Genomic DNA, 14653 nt, shown 5'->3' on the forward strand with positions numbered 1-14653 from the left:
TTCCCTTCCCTTCCCTTCCCTTCCCTTCCCTTCCCTTCCCTTCCCTTCCCTTCCCTTCCCTTCCCTTCCTTCCTCCTTTTCTCTCTCTCTCCTCGCCCCTCTTAAATTCATCTTTTCTTTCCTCCTTTTTCATCCTACCCCTTTAACCAAACCCCACTCTAGTGTGCTTAGATAGTAGGTTAGGGTCTTAACACACCGATTTCCATGCTGTGTGTAGTTCACTTACAAAACTTCGTTAGCTTTTGCGGACGTTCTGACTTTTCCCTCCGACCACGAGCATTTACGACTTTCGAGTGCTCTCTTTCCCCTTAAGGGTAGCATATCACACGGGGCAGGAGCCTCTCCCGGGAGGATGGAGGGCGGGCCGCCGGGCCGCCAGGGGGCGCTGTCCCGCGCGGCGGGAGCACGCGAGGCCGGTCGGGAGCAGTGGCGGCACGTGCAGCGCTGTCCCTGGACGGTTCGAGCCCATCCCGGTGCTTCCCGAGGGATCCCAGCGGAGCCGCCGACATGCCCAACGCGCGGGCCGGGAAGCGCTCAGACCGCCGGGACGGCCGCGCCGGCGGTGAGTACGGGCTGGGCCAGGCCGGGCCGGCCGGGCGGGATGACGGGAGCGGGGAGGCCGAGCACCCGCGGTAACACGGCGGTCTCTGCCGTAGGCATCCTCTTCAATACCGGGGCCGGGCAGCACATCCTGAAGAACCCCCTCGTCGTCAACAGCATCATCGAGAAGGTGGGAGGCGGTGGCGGCGGCTGTCCCGGGAACCGGGACTGGCCCGGAGCTCCGGGTAACGCGCGGTCCTGGCTCTGGCCCTTCCCGGGCTTCGCTGATCCGCGAGTATTGCCGCTGAACCGCGGTTACTGCCATCACATTACTTCTTTGTGTGTGTGATTTTTATTTTTTTTTTAACTTGGCTGCTCGCTGGCTCTTCTGCTCCCAGTCAGCATAAGTCCCTGTTTCTTGCTCCTTCCTTTCTAAATGGCCCTCACGCTTTTCTAATACCCGGTTTGAACTTTTTGCTACGTAAAAAGCACTTATATTTTGTTCTGAAGTCAAATGGTTGCACGGAGTCCATTCTAGGCAAGCACCCGAAATGCTGTTTGTCCTTAGGCTGCTCTGCGCCGCACGGATGTGATTCTGGAAGTGGGCCCGGGAACCGGCAACCTGACAGTAAAGATGTTGGAGAAAGTAAAAAAAGTAAGTGCGAATCCCCCTCCACGCACACCATCTTACCACTGACCACACTGTGGCTTAGACTGTGGTCTTTATACAGTGGATTCAAATCAATAGAAGCACTCTGTGGATATTTTTCTTAACGTTTGCATAATCCTAATGAGTTTTTAGCTGTCTTTGTTAAATCTTTTGTTATTTTATCAAATTACGTTGCTCTTATCCATTTATGTCATAAAGCTTGCATGTTTTCAGAAAGGGAGGAAGGTGCTTAGCCTAATAGAAAATTTTTAAGAATTATTTAAACCTACAGCAATAGATACAGGGTTGGGGGGGGTTAATTAAAATTTTAATCCCAGTTAGGAGGTGTTGCATAAAGTCGCAAATATATATTTTTTTCAGGTTATTGCATGTGAAATTGATCCTAGACTTGTTGGTGAACTTCAGAAGCGAATCCAGGGCACGTAAGTATCAACTGTGGAAATAGTGAGCACTTGAAGCAGTGGAGCCGCTTTGACAAAACATAGGCAACATGCTTCTCTGAGAATAATCAAAATGTATTTTTTCCCACAGGTGTCTGGCAAACAAACTTGAAATCAAGGTCGGAGATATCTTGAAAACAGACTTACCATTCTTTGATGCATGTGTGGCTAACTTGCCTTATCAGGTATGGGGTAAACAATATGGTAGAACTTTTTTTCTTTTAAATTGTAATTTCCCAGAAATTATACTTACTCTGTTACTCTTTTCTTCAGATTTCTTCACCTTTTGTTTTCAAGTTATTGCTTCATAGACCTTTTTTCAGGTATGTGGAAGAACAGAGCTCTGTATTGCCTCATAGGAAAAAAAATAGTTTTAAAAATATTTCCAGATCAATTTTTTTTTGGTTCTTAAAATAGCAGTTTGATGGATCAGAACCACACCAAAATTTTTCTGTAATATAAACCTGATAGTGCCTGGAAATTAGTTTATGTTGACTTATTAAGATGAGGAGATTTAGTCTTGGCATCTGGTTGATGAAAACAGGAGTTACACCTCTTTAGTATTATAATTAGTTGTCGTTTCAGGGATAAGTAGGACATGGTAGCATTCCAAATGCCTTCCAACCTAAAAAAGGTAGTGTGGAAAGGGTTGGATCCAAATCCAGGTCACTGCCTGTTGTCTGATCTAAAAGTCTAATTGCCCAAGTGTTTCTGTGTGTTATTCAGTATGTCTGCAGTTCTTAATTTCAGTCACTGAAACACTAATGTTGGTGACATTACTAGTCAATTTTTGAAGAGTTTGGATTTGAAGGACTCAACAAGGAGTTATTCAAAATGATTTGTTACAGGCAAGTAACTCGAGACCAGCCTGCATCTTTGATCCTGATCCATTTAGCACTACTAATAATAAATTCTGTTACATCTTTGAGATGACTTAGATGGCTTGGCCAAGTTTTCTGATGGTTTTTGGAGTTTTTAGTGCACTCTGAGCTAATTAAAGCAGAGTTTGTTTATAATAAACTTTCACTACTTGTAAGTGCTGAGGCAAACTGTGTGTTTTCCAAGTGTGTTAGTTATCTTTTGACATAAAAATGGATTACTTAGAATTAATTTTCTGATATCTGTTATTCTCAGGTGTGCAATACTTATGTTTCAAAGGGAATTTGCACTTCGTTTGGTTGCAAAACCAGGAACTAAACTGTACTGCAGACTCTCCATTAATACTCAGTTATTAGCTCGAGTGGACCACCTGATGAAGGTATGTCATTCTGCATTAGGTAACAGAGCTGTCAAAGACAGAAGAAGAGTGTTTCAAGGGATATGAGGATTTGCTGCTTGTTCACACAGCTGCCTCACTGCTCTTGACCAACAGGTTGGAAAGAACAACTTCAGGCCTCCTCCCAAAGTTGAATCCAGTGTTGTAAGAATAGAGCCAAAGAACCCACCACCTCCCATCAACTTCCAGGTGACCACTGTATACTCAACATAACGTACTAGTGATACTACTACTTAGTTCTATGTTCTGATTTTACTATGAAGTACCAGCTATTTATTGGAGTTTCTAAAATACATCGTCTATTGATCAGGCTTGTGTTACAACATTAAGAGAATGTGCAACCATCAGTTTGGGTACAGCTTTGTGTACAGTAACTCTGGTAAAATCAAGGTCAGTTGCAGTGGTGCAGATAATTTCCCTTTCGTTGTACTCCCAGAGACCCTTGCAGCTGATGACTTACAGGTTTTGGTCAAAGGAATATCTGTGAGAAGTCTTATCTTCAGACGAGTGTGTGCAATCTCAGAAGACAGATGTTACAGGATAGCATTCTTAATTTTTAAAACACCTAACAGCCACTTCAGCCTTGCCCAAGGTTAGCCAGATTTTCTTTAAGTATCTGCCTTCTCAGCACATACAATCTGACCAATAGTGCCTAGGCATGAAAAAGTACGGTTAAGAGTTTTTGTGGGTGAAGTATTTTCTCCATTTGTATTGCTCTATCCAAGACAGGACTGATTTTGTATTGCTTAGAATTTCATTTTCATGAAATTTCATGAAGGATTTTCCTTTGTGTTCAGTAGTTTGTGAAGTTGTCAGTAGTGACTACTCTTGTTTGTAGTAGCTATATGTTCTTTTCTGTAAATTCTGAAATTTTTAATTTCAGGAGTGGGATGGTCTGGTAAGGATAGCCTTTGTTAGGAAAAACAAGACACTTTCTGCAGCATTTAAGTAAGTAACTTCTGTCAAATCTTTTCAAAATTTGAGAGCCCATCAAGTTAACCATGTCTTTTACAGGAAAAGTAGGCAGCTGTTTAAAAAGAACAGCTCTGTGTAGTTGTTACAACTTTTTATAGTAAAGATTAACAACCAGTCAAATAAAAAAGGTAGTTATAGTTTAGTTTCCGTTCTAAACTTGTATTCCTTTTAGGTCAAGTGCTGTAGAGCAGTTGCTGGATCATAATTACCGAATTCATTGTTCCTTACATAATACAGTAAGTTCCTCTTTAATATATTCTATTTCTGTGTACTGTGACATCCATACTGTCTTTCAGAAGAGTAAAAAATTTATACTGAAAACTGTAACATGTTAAAGTTTTTCCAAGAGAGTTTGAGGGAGGGAAGAACTTGCCTCTTTTCTTAGTGAAAAATCCAAAAGGGTCACTAATTTATAGTGAAAAAGCTTAAAATCGAGTATGCTATTAAATTATTTTCTGTGTATGTCTCAAGGTCTCCTGCTAATCTAATAAAACTTTCTGTGTCTTGAAATACTGCTGTGATTCATTTATAGTGAATGAGCTCAGATATAAAAATTCAGATACAATAGCATAATACATAATACGTAATTCATACAAGAAAAGTACAACTTTTTATCACTTGAAATAAGAACTGTTCTAAGAGCAGGAAAACATAGGTAATTTAAATTAATCTTTTTTGTGCAATGAGTGGAATATAATTTCTATCTTATTTTCCGTTGACAGGAAATACCTGAAAACTTCAAAATTGCAGAGAAAATACAGACAGTCCTAAAAGATACAGGTTACTCTGAAAAACGAGCCCGCTCAATGGATATAGATGATTTCATTCGGTATCCTTTTTTTTTTTTTTCCTCTTTATGCCTTCCTTTTAAGTTGCTTTAAATTCTATCTGCACCTGTGTTAGCTCAGTGTTGGGTTGCCCAGGAACAGTAGTTTCCCTCTCAGAACCTGGCTTCCAGTCCTGAATATGAACAAACACTTAAACCCTATATATATTTTAAATGCTGGTTACAACATTGAGAAGCAGTTAGCTAAAGATCCCTATTTCTGGTGTTTGTGTACTAGGCCCTTCTATATCTCCTTTAAAAATGGCTTTAGTAATGTAACTGTTATTAGAATTTTCCTGGAGTCTTACAGAGCCTTTCTTTGCCTTGAGGATTAGGCCACAGTCTATAGCATAATTTGAAATATGAATAATAACCTGCTATAAGCTACTTTTACTTATGGACACTTAATTTAAGTGGCAGCATGACTCCTCTCCTAATTAGAGGTAAAAGTTCATAGCTGTTTCTCAGTATAATAACTAAGACTACTACTGCTTTTAAAGAATCATAGTAAACCTGGTAGGATCTAACATAACTAACTGTAGTTTGTTGCAATTTTTTATTGCAGTTGACCAGTGATGGCTGCTTTCATACTGTTTTCTTTGCCAGCCAGCACATCTTAAAAATGCCTTAAGCTGAAGTATCAATCTGTAGCATTGTAACGTAAGTGTTTCACTCTTTCAGATTGCTGCATGGCTTCAATTCAGAAGGCATCCATTTCTCATAGATCCTACTAGAAGAATGACAGGTGTTGCTTTTTGTCACCAAAGTCTTCCCTAAGCCAGAGCAAGTGAAGTGGGACAAGCTCTTCTCATAAGAGCAATGAACAAAATATGCCGTATATGCTTGGGCTCTTATTAAAATGTTAGATGTGGCTTTATCACAAACAGCAGGCAAGCTCTGCTGCTTGGTATTTTAAAAACAGTACATTCTTTCACAACTGAAGCAAGGTGTTGGACTTCCTCATGACAATGTATTTCTGAATATACCCAAAACTGGATTGAAGTTGCCATAATTGAAATCTATGTTCTCTGATCACTTCCGTATATTGCATTATACTCAACATTACAACCATAACTGGTCTGGACAACAAAAGTGGAGTTGTGATCATTCCCTTTGGTTGGTTGGTTGGTTGTTTTAAAGTGTATTTAAACACTTTCTTTTGATTTGAAATGCCTCTCTCTTCCAGTTGTCCTCTGGTAACTACCCACATTCCAAGTCTGTTAGTAATCTGCCTCTCTTTGAGAAATTTTGAGAAAAAAGTAACTCTTCCTTGGGAACAACAGCATTTATCTTGTGGGCTTGGTATCACTTACAGAAACATTACTGTGGTACCTGAAACCACCAGTGTAATCACCTTTACCTTCTTCCCCACTGTAGTAACTAGAAGAAAACTACCAAAGGGCCACATCTCATAAGCACAGAAGAAGGGTTTTTTTGGCCAAGTACAATTTGAAGTAGCTATTTTTGTAAGATAACTGTTTCACCCTTCAAGGCAAAGAGGAGTTTTAGCATAGATCAAAGCTTTCATTGAGACTTAGAGCAGTCATCCCTGTGTCCTCACAGAAAAGTATTGAAGTGTCTTTAATATAGTTTGGGTTATGAGTTGTTAAGGACAAGGGAGACCTTTTCCAACAAAGTTTGCATTAACTGCAGCACAGCTGTCAAAAACATCAACTGTTAACTGTAGCATCATGCAGGGGTGAAAGCATCACCCTGTGTATTAAATACCATGTGATTTTTTTCAGATACAGTGTAGTGTATCTTTCCATGAGACAAGTTAAGTGCAAAAGAGGCAAATTAGCAAAACCTCCTCTAAGATAAACTTCATTTATATGCATCATTGAATCATTAGGGAAAGATCTCTTGAGTCCAACTAGCCCCACCACTGACATCCCCCCTCAGTTCTTTAGAAGTCATTGATTCACAAATAGACTTGAATTTGCAGGCATCCTGAGATGTTGACTTTAAAAGCTGAATTGCTCATTTATTTCACAGTTTAATAATTCAGTAATTCTCATGCTGCTTCACTGCATGCAGAACCAAATTGTGAGTTGGGTAATAGCCACAAGGAATATGCTCAGACTAATACAGAAGGAACAAATGCTGGAGGCTTGTGTCACACTTCGTAAATGCTTTCATTTTACAGGACAGGAATTGAGGATAAGCTTGCCTGTCTGTACTTCCAGTCCATCATGACAATGGGCTACAGGAAGTCAGGTGCCTAACCAGCCATATCAGGTTATCTCAATTCTCACTGCTTCAGTATCTTTATAGGTCACACTTAGAGCAGGCTCTGGCACAAAGACTGGATGTAGACACAGTTTCTGCTTGCATGTGCTGCCTGACAGGACACATGTTATTACACAGCTTAGTAAAAAGCTGCTCAAAGTGAATTCTGTCCTTCCTGTTCCCTTTGGTACCGGCAGGAAGCCACAGCCTGGTTGTGGCTCTACGGACGAATAGTATGGAAGCCACTGTTACTCATGTAGGACGTCTCAATCTTCACAGACTTTACAGAATTCTGTAGGAGCAGCTTCAAAGGAACCCTCTCGTATTACACAATAACCTGCCTGCTAACAAAAGCTATTGTCTGCCTTTTCAAGTTATTTTTTTCTTTTAAATGTGATGGATGATGTTCGTAAACATTGAGAAAGGTGTGATGTTTCTTTTAAGACCTGATGCAAAACTAAGTTAGGACAGTGCTCCGGGAAATTTCTTCCTGTATGACGAACTTGTGGAGAAGAATTGGCTGCAGAAGGAAATACTTTCTCTGAATTCAGAGTAAGTATTCTTTTCAAAAATATAACTAATGTGCTGACAAATTTAAACCCTTCTGAAAGAATAACAAAAATTCTCAGATGTTGTTCATTTAATAGCTTAATTTATTAAACACATTATGTAAAATCTACATTGTTTCAGTTTTAATGTGTACACACAAGAGAATTTTATTTTTAACCATGATGCGACAAGAGCTTCCCATAGCCTACCTTTCTATGGGAGATACAAACATTAAACACTACAAGAAATTCTGGCTCATTTAACTCTCTTTTCATTGCCTTCCCTTTATTTCCCCCCATGCCTGGCACAAACAAACAGGCTTGTATTCCAAAAGTAATTCTTAAACAGTTCCAAGGGAAAGTCTGCTGATACGAACTCTTGGAAACAGGGAGAACTCCTAGAGAGGTCTACAGTTCTTCATTTGACAGGAAATTCCTACATGAAAGGTCAGTCTTTTTTGGATACTGACTTGCAAAAATAACTTGAGTGCCACCATCTAAAAAGTGCTGATATACATGGCGCCATTTGTGAGAATTCAGGTACTTGCAGGATTTCTACTAGCGCTAGGTAGAGGTATTGTGCAAAATCGTCAAATGATGCAATTTCACCCCACTTTTCAGCTGCTGGCACTGTACAAAGGGAAAAATAGGTATTAGCTACTTCTTAAAGCAACAGAACTACTCAAACTACCTGCAAACTACGGTTAATGTACATGTAAGCTTGTCATGCATCAAAAGCCAAGTTTTTAAAACAGTATGTGAAAGGCCAGTATGGATGTATTTATCCCCAAAGTTTGACAGTTAAACTATCCATACACAGCATTATCACCACATACCATATATCTGTATTATCCTAAGGTACAACTCTCCTTAGTACTTAAACATTACCCTTTATTACACATCAACTAATTTATATTTTTGTGGGGTTTTGTTGGTTTGTTTTTTTGTTTTTTATTATTACAGAGAAAATGTTAGAATTAATATAACCACCCTTTATGGTATTCAAATAAATCAAGATTCCAGATTTATACAAGGAAAATGGAATGTCCAGCTGTTTGTCCACTCGTAACAGCTTGCACTTCCTGTTCAAATGATATGGCACATCCTGTGAAATGAAACTAGCCACCAAAAAATAAGTATTATAACACATCAAAAATGTACACACACTAATTTATATTGACATAAGGAATGTAGTTTTTTAAGGCTGTGCTTCAGAAAGGATGTCTAGGGTTAAGTAGCCTTCATCAAGGCACAGAATGGGAATAGGTAAGCACAGCTGTCTGTAGAAGAGAAGTTATATAAAACCACTAGTGTGTGCATGCACGCCACAATTTTAAAACGGCACAGCCAGTCTTTGTAATAGACTAAACATGGTCAGAAGGAAGTGCTGTGACTTTTTAGTGGCCACAGTTTTACTTCATTATTAAAAACATGGCAAGTATCTCCAAACAAGTGTCACTATTTGAATAAATGAAATATTAAAAACAAAGTGCTTCACAGATCTGAACCCTGCATGGATATGCTGTCTGGTCTAGAAGCATTTTGTAGACATCATAGGATCATTTCACATAAAACTGAAAATGTCACTCAGGTGAATAAGAAACAGGACATTTCCACAGACATTTCTAACGCTTTTACACTTTCAAGTAGTTGAGTTCCCCCGGCCACTGGGTTTTGTAACAAATGTGTGCTACAGCAGTACATGTTCATGGATTCCTTTAGCAGCAAGGGCCCATTTCAAAGGGCACGTGGTCTTTTCGGGTTGATCTGTTTACTGGCCTGTTCCTCCTCTTGAAGAGCTGCCCGGAACGATTTCACTTTGTCTTTAATGAAAACAGAAGAGAATGAGTACTGATGTGCCTGTGCTGAACAGATCTGGAAAATAAGCCCTAAACCTCTGCATCCCAGCCCAAGTGCACAACAAAGAACATTCCTTCACAAAAGTAGCTGATGCTACAAACTACAAACTTAAATTCAATACTCACCATACAAACAAGCTGCTTAGCTACTTATTCCCTTCTTGGATGCTACCTCTGTCTTTAGGCAGGATAGGTTTGTAAACTGCACAACTGCGTGCCCAGAATGCAAACTGTTCACACCTTCTTTTATCTTAGAGAATCTAGGGAGATACCACGTGTGTACTTTTCCTTCCCAGTACCTTCCAAACCAACCTTTGAGGCATACAAAATCTTATTCAGTGTACAATCAGCCTCTTCTCTACATTTAATTTCTAGTCCCCTTGTTTTTCTATGAATGTGAAAAGCATTGGTGAATAAATTCTGGAACTTACTCAACTGTAAATAGTTAAATGCATTATTCATTTGTTTCATCATAACTAATAGGAATGGGAGAAACCTGAGAAAGAAAGTGTGGTATCCTCATACTTCATTCCTGTTCCCTTCCATTCCCCAGTAATAAGCCCAAGAGTGGGAAGAAAGAAACCAAAAGGACAGCATAAAGATGTCAGTCCCATAGTGACAGAAGTAAAAGCTGAACAATCCAGTGATCATTATGCACCATGAGCAGAACACAGAAGATAACAGGACAGAATTTTTGACTTTTCAGGTGTTCTCTCCTTTAAAAGTACACATACATCATGCTTCCTATAAAGATGCAAGGATCTCTTAGATAGCATTTTACCTCCAGTACCTTGTTTCAAAAACAGTCTCTAAGTAAGTTCAAAAACAGTATCTAGGAAGTCACCTAAACTGTGTTTTGTCACTGCAGGTGTCTCAAATTGTCTTCTGGAAAGGAAGCTATCATCCATAAAAAGAAAATTAACAAGGAACCCCCAATTCCTAGCTAAAGCATAACTGGCATGCTTACAAGGCAAACAGGTCAATCTGATTTGCTTGATGCATTCTTCTAATTTACGGCAGATACTCAGTCTGAATAAAAAGTAGGATTCTAACTCTTTTTTTTTTTTTTTTTTTTTTGGTGAAAACACTTTTTTGTGTTTTCTAACACATTAAAAAACCCCTTCACTCAGCCCCAAACCCCACCCTTAAGCTTTTACCTTAGCTGTGTCTCCTGGAGTCCAAATAGTTAACAAAAAATGGAAACGAAAAACTTATCTCCATGAGGTACCAAGATGACAAGCTGATTTTAGAAGATGAGTGGTAGAGTAAATCTTTGGCACTAAGTAAAGTAATAAACCTGCAATTTGTTTTTCAACAAAGATTAGCTGACAAAATTCAAACAGAAAGGCTGTTGAAAAAAAGAAGTAAACTACCAACCAAGATACTCAAGAGCTTGATGCCACTCATAAGCGTAGTCTTAAAAAATGACAGCAGGCTCCTTGCTACACTACAGAATGAGACAGAGCTGGAACTGGGAGTTCCTACTACTTTTTCTTCATTGCATTCCTTCTGTTTTTTTTTCACACGGTTATACTTTCTTCCTTCAGTGTTTTGGAAAAAAGGAAAAAAAAAATTTGCAGGACTGAGTTTATACTTTCTGGAGGTAAAGCACAGACTCTACAATTAGGATGATTTGAGCACAAATGTGAACTTGTTCTCAGGCAGCAGAATAAATGTTCCTACCACATAACACTGCAGAGCAGCATAAGCAGGTAAAAAAGACCCTAGAATATATTCACACAGTTTTTTTTCCTCCTCATTATTACTGCAAGTCTCCATGACATATGCTAATAATGCAGAGAAAAGTGATTAAAAGCAATTTACCTCTAAGTTCGGTCAGAATATCAATTTTTTGCTCTAGAATTGCTTCAAGTTGGGTAGCATAAGAATCCACATCATAGTCTACTTCTTCTGTCATCTCAAGAAGTAGTTTTTCAACTTCCAACCATCTAATAGATTCCTAGATAAAAGTTAAAAAAATCAACAAAATACATCAGCAAAGTTTCAAGACAAGTGTCAAGACAAAAGAGCTGATTTAGAATTTTTATCAAAATTACCATACATTTACTGTCTAGTCACCTCAATATAATAGATTTAAATCCTAAAATGAAATCTTACTCCTAATTCAGCAAAACTGTATCTTTTTTACCTTTTTTACCAGCAACATGTAAACCCAGCTATGCCAGTTCTCTTCAAATTCAGAACATTAGGTGGTCATAAAGCTAAGAAACTCAGCAAGCAGAACTTCATGTCATGGTTGTGTTCCCTTATACAAGTTTCAAACTTTGAAGACAAGCTTCAGTTTTAAGTATCAGCTGGCTACCACTGACTATAGTCCTAGAGTCATTATAATATAGTCAAGAAGACAAAATAATTTTGTCCAGTTTTGAGAGAAGCTGTATAGAAGATGACCTATTTTAAACTCACTAATTGTATGATCTAACTCCACTCACAGGACTACAGTAAAGGCTCATTAAAGCAATTCTCAGGCATCTTTGCACTCTGAATATCACACACGCACACAAAAAAAAAAGGCTTGCAGCAAAGAAGAAGTGAAAGAGAAGCTTAAATCTTACAGAACTATGCAAAGCTGTGATCAGAACCGATCCCACTGGAAATGCTTTGATTTAAAAAAACAAAGCAGCTGACAGTTCTAGGCATGTTGGGCCTGACACACTAAAATAAAGTCTTTCCCTCTGTGCTCAGTAACCTAAGCAAAACTGTAGTCCAAACCCCATGTTTGTTTTTTGGCTTTCAAGACAGAAGGAGCTTGCACTGGGGTAAGACTCATTTAACATAATCTTGTACATCCGAGGCAGAGAAAAACCAACACCTTTAGTGCATGTTTCCTTATGTAGGTATAGTTCAGCCATTTTTATCAGGAAAGGATGTTTTTCATCAGTTGCTTCCAGAAAAAGCTGACAGAAGACGGGTGGTAGATTTTATATTGGGGCAGCCCAGCCACTTGCACAAGGCACACTGCGAACAAAGGCTCAGATACATTTCCTTCCAGTGAACACTGGAAGGAGCAGTAGTCTAGATCAGAAGGCCAGATGGTCACACACAGGCAATAACATCTTTTAACTAATGCAGTTTGTCTCTCCAGAAGTCACAAGCATTAGGACACAGCCACAGCAGATTGCATATGACACTCACACTTCTTGTATGTTTTACTTCAGGGTTAATGTTTCACAATAACTTAATCTCTGCATCTGTTGTAAAATGTGTTATTCAGCATCCCACTATATTATGAACACTCATCAATGTTCCACTAAGCTAGATACATAAATTGAGGTTTAATAGGTTAAATGGTCTGCTGTTTTCTGGCAAACAGCCAGCCTGCTTAAAGGCCCTTAAGGTTATGAAGAGAAGCAACTCACATTTCCTTCTCAAAACTAGTAACTTATTCCCACAATTCATTTTGTGAGTGTAAAAGGCTCTGTAACACTGACCAGTGCTACACTGCATGGGCAGTATTCCTTTCACAAACCCTGACAAACAGCGAATGAAAACCTTTACACAGCTGTAAAATGGAAGCAAACAGAGAGTCTGAAATGCCCACGCCTTTTCTGGATCTAAGAGGGAGGTGGCACAAAACAATACGCAGATAAAATACTTGGACAGAGTATTGCAGTATCTTAGAGGGAGACAACCAAACAGAAATGGTGCTGACAGAGACACTACTATTAATTGCTGGCCCTGGCAAAGGAAAATCTTGGTAAATTTCTGAGATGATACAGAAATATGCTCCTCTTTCATCATGAGGACAAAGTTGAGTGGTTACAGTGGAATCTGTAGGCTTACAATAATTAATCAATTTAGAAATCTTTGACAGATCAGAACAGCCACATGACATCCTACATCTTCAAGAGTATGCACTATCATTGGGAAAACCCTGAATTCCTGGATTAGGATAAAACAAACTCTTTTACCTGGAAGACAGTCCTGTGGTCTTCTACTACTTGCTCTTCCATTTCTACCATTTGTGACACAGCTTCATGGAAAGTAAACAACTGTGGAGAAACTTCTTCTTCCTAAAAACAATAGTTAACCTTGTTAGTCTGGAAAGAACTGTGGCTACAGAAACATACTGAATGTTATCCATTTCATCATAGAACATGGAAAGAAATATGAAGAAGGCATAACCTGTCAAAAATATAATTTAATACTTCTATCAAGAAAATCTCCAGGAATGAGCAGAAGGAGCAATAAATTCAAAATATATTGAAAATATTTACAGATTTCAGTTCAATTAATATTTACTAAAATTTTCAGTCACTAATCTTAGCAAATACTGGAGAACAGGGTATTCCACATAAAAATAACAAGTTGAAAGAATGGGAAGAAGAAACCACAAGGGAAGAATTATAATTTCTAGCAGGTTTTAATGCCTACAAAAAACTCTAGTTTTCTGTCAGGGCTTTTTGTTGTGCATGCTGCAACAGTTAACAGTTTTCAAAAAAAGAGAACAGCAATTACATTCAATACATTTCAGGAAATCAAAATTAAATTAATCCTTCGGAAAAAAAAGTTAAATGTGAAGTGAGAAATCTAAAATGTACATAGTGATTCATACATAAGAAGAATGCACTCATGGATGTACAAATTGAGGCAAATAGGGCTTGTTTAGAAAGGAATAGTTAACAATAAAAAATTAAAGTGCTAGGTAGGCTTTAATTAATGTTTTAGCAAGACAGTACAGTTCATTATACAATGCTTTTGAAATATTTTTTAAAGCTTAAGTTCATTCCACATGAGTAATGAGCAAGTGTGATATGAAAGGATATCTGGCTGGAAAGACTGTCCAGTGGGAAGCTATAGGAATCACTAGCATGTTCTTATAAAACAGAGTACTGGAAGAAAAGCCAGTTATCTAAGTAAGAAATACTAGAGACACCACAAAGAAGTGACTGAGAAACAGAGATTTGTGAAAAAAGTTAGGATAAGTATGGATTTTTCTTTTCTACTTTTCATCAGCATTTTCACAAATCAAGTTTTAATCCCTATTGAATATTTACGGAAACAGGACCAGAGCTTATAATTAGCAATGAGGGAAAATGCCCTTTGGAAGATGCCTCTCAGCTCCCAACTCCTGCAGCACAGGAAGACATGTTGGGAACATCACCTGGTTCTCTTCCTAAACAGCGCACTGGGGTTTCACTCCAGGAAAATCAGGATGTCAGGATGAAGAATGATGGGTAGCCAGATTTCTACATGCAGAGAAAGGCAAACTCATTCGAAGAGTGGTTTGCATGCAGGGAATATAATGCTCAAAACCACAAAGAGTTTT

The 14653-nt window shown here is 38.7% G+C and overlaps 2 protein-coding genes across 4 annotated transcripts in view; one reads left to right on the top strand and one right to left on the bottom strand.

Annotated features, from left to right (window-relative positions):
• Window positions 1-422: 422 nt before the first annotated feature.
• DIMT1 (DIM1 dimethyladenosine transferase 1 homolog) lies at window positions 423-7635 on the top strand. The gene is made up of 13 exons (XM_027883183.1): window positions 423-562; window positions 657-730; window positions 1109-1195; window positions 1571-1632; window positions 1742-1835; window positions 1924-1973; window positions 2785-2908; window positions 3023-3115; window positions 3810-3874; window positions 4074-4137; window positions 4624-4730; window positions 5409-5533; window positions 5566-7635. The coding sequence occupies exons 1-12, from the start codon at window positions 508-510 to the stop codon at window positions 5449-5451; spliced, it is 918 nt and encodes a 305-aa protein (XP_027738984.1). The 5' UTR covers window positions 423-507; the 3' UTR covers window positions 5452-5533; window positions 5566-7635.
• KIF2A (kinesin family member 2A) overlaps window positions 7592-14653 on the bottom strand; it is a 55328-nt gene continuing 48266 nt past the window's right edge. For all 3 annotated transcript variants that reach the window (XM_027883182.1, XM_027883181.1, XM_027883180.1), the window contains 3 exons: window positions 13296-13397; window positions 11188-11323; window positions 7592-9327 (listed from right to left, as the gene is read on the bottom strand). In XM_027883182.1, coding sequence (XP_027738983.1) covers window positions 9242-9327; window positions 11188-11323; window positions 13296-13397 — 324 coding nt within the window. In that variant the 3' untranslated portion in view covers window positions 7592-9241. The remainder of the gene's footprint in view (window positions 9328-11187; window positions 11324-13295; window positions 13398-14653) is intronic.

This window comes from Empidonax traillii, unplaced genomic scaffold (assembly GCF_003031625.1).
Source record: "Empidonax traillii isolate 1590-97213 ecotype Southwest subspecies unplaced genomic scaffold, ASM303162v1 scaffold120:size1031401, whole genome shotgun sequence".
Classification (NCBI taxonomy): Eukaryota; Metazoa; Chordata; class Aves; order Passeriformes; family Tyrannidae; genus Empidonax; species Empidonax traillii.

What these genes read in the sequence shown, in the direction of transcription:
- DIMT1 (XM_027883183.1), top strand. Translation starts at nt 508, where the DNA reads ATGCCCAACGCGCGGGCCGGGAAGCGCTCAGACCGCCGGGACGGCCGC. An exon ending in TCAACAGCATCATCGAGAAG is followed by an intron (nt 731 to 1,108) that starts GTGGGAGGCGGT and finishes GTTTGTCCTTAG; the next exon opens with GCTGCTCTGCGCCGCACGGA. An exon ending in CAGAAGCGAATCCAGGGCAC is followed by an intron (nt 1,633 to 1,741) that starts GTAAGTATCAAC and finishes TTTTTCCCACAG; the next exon opens with GTGTCTGGCAAACAAACTTG.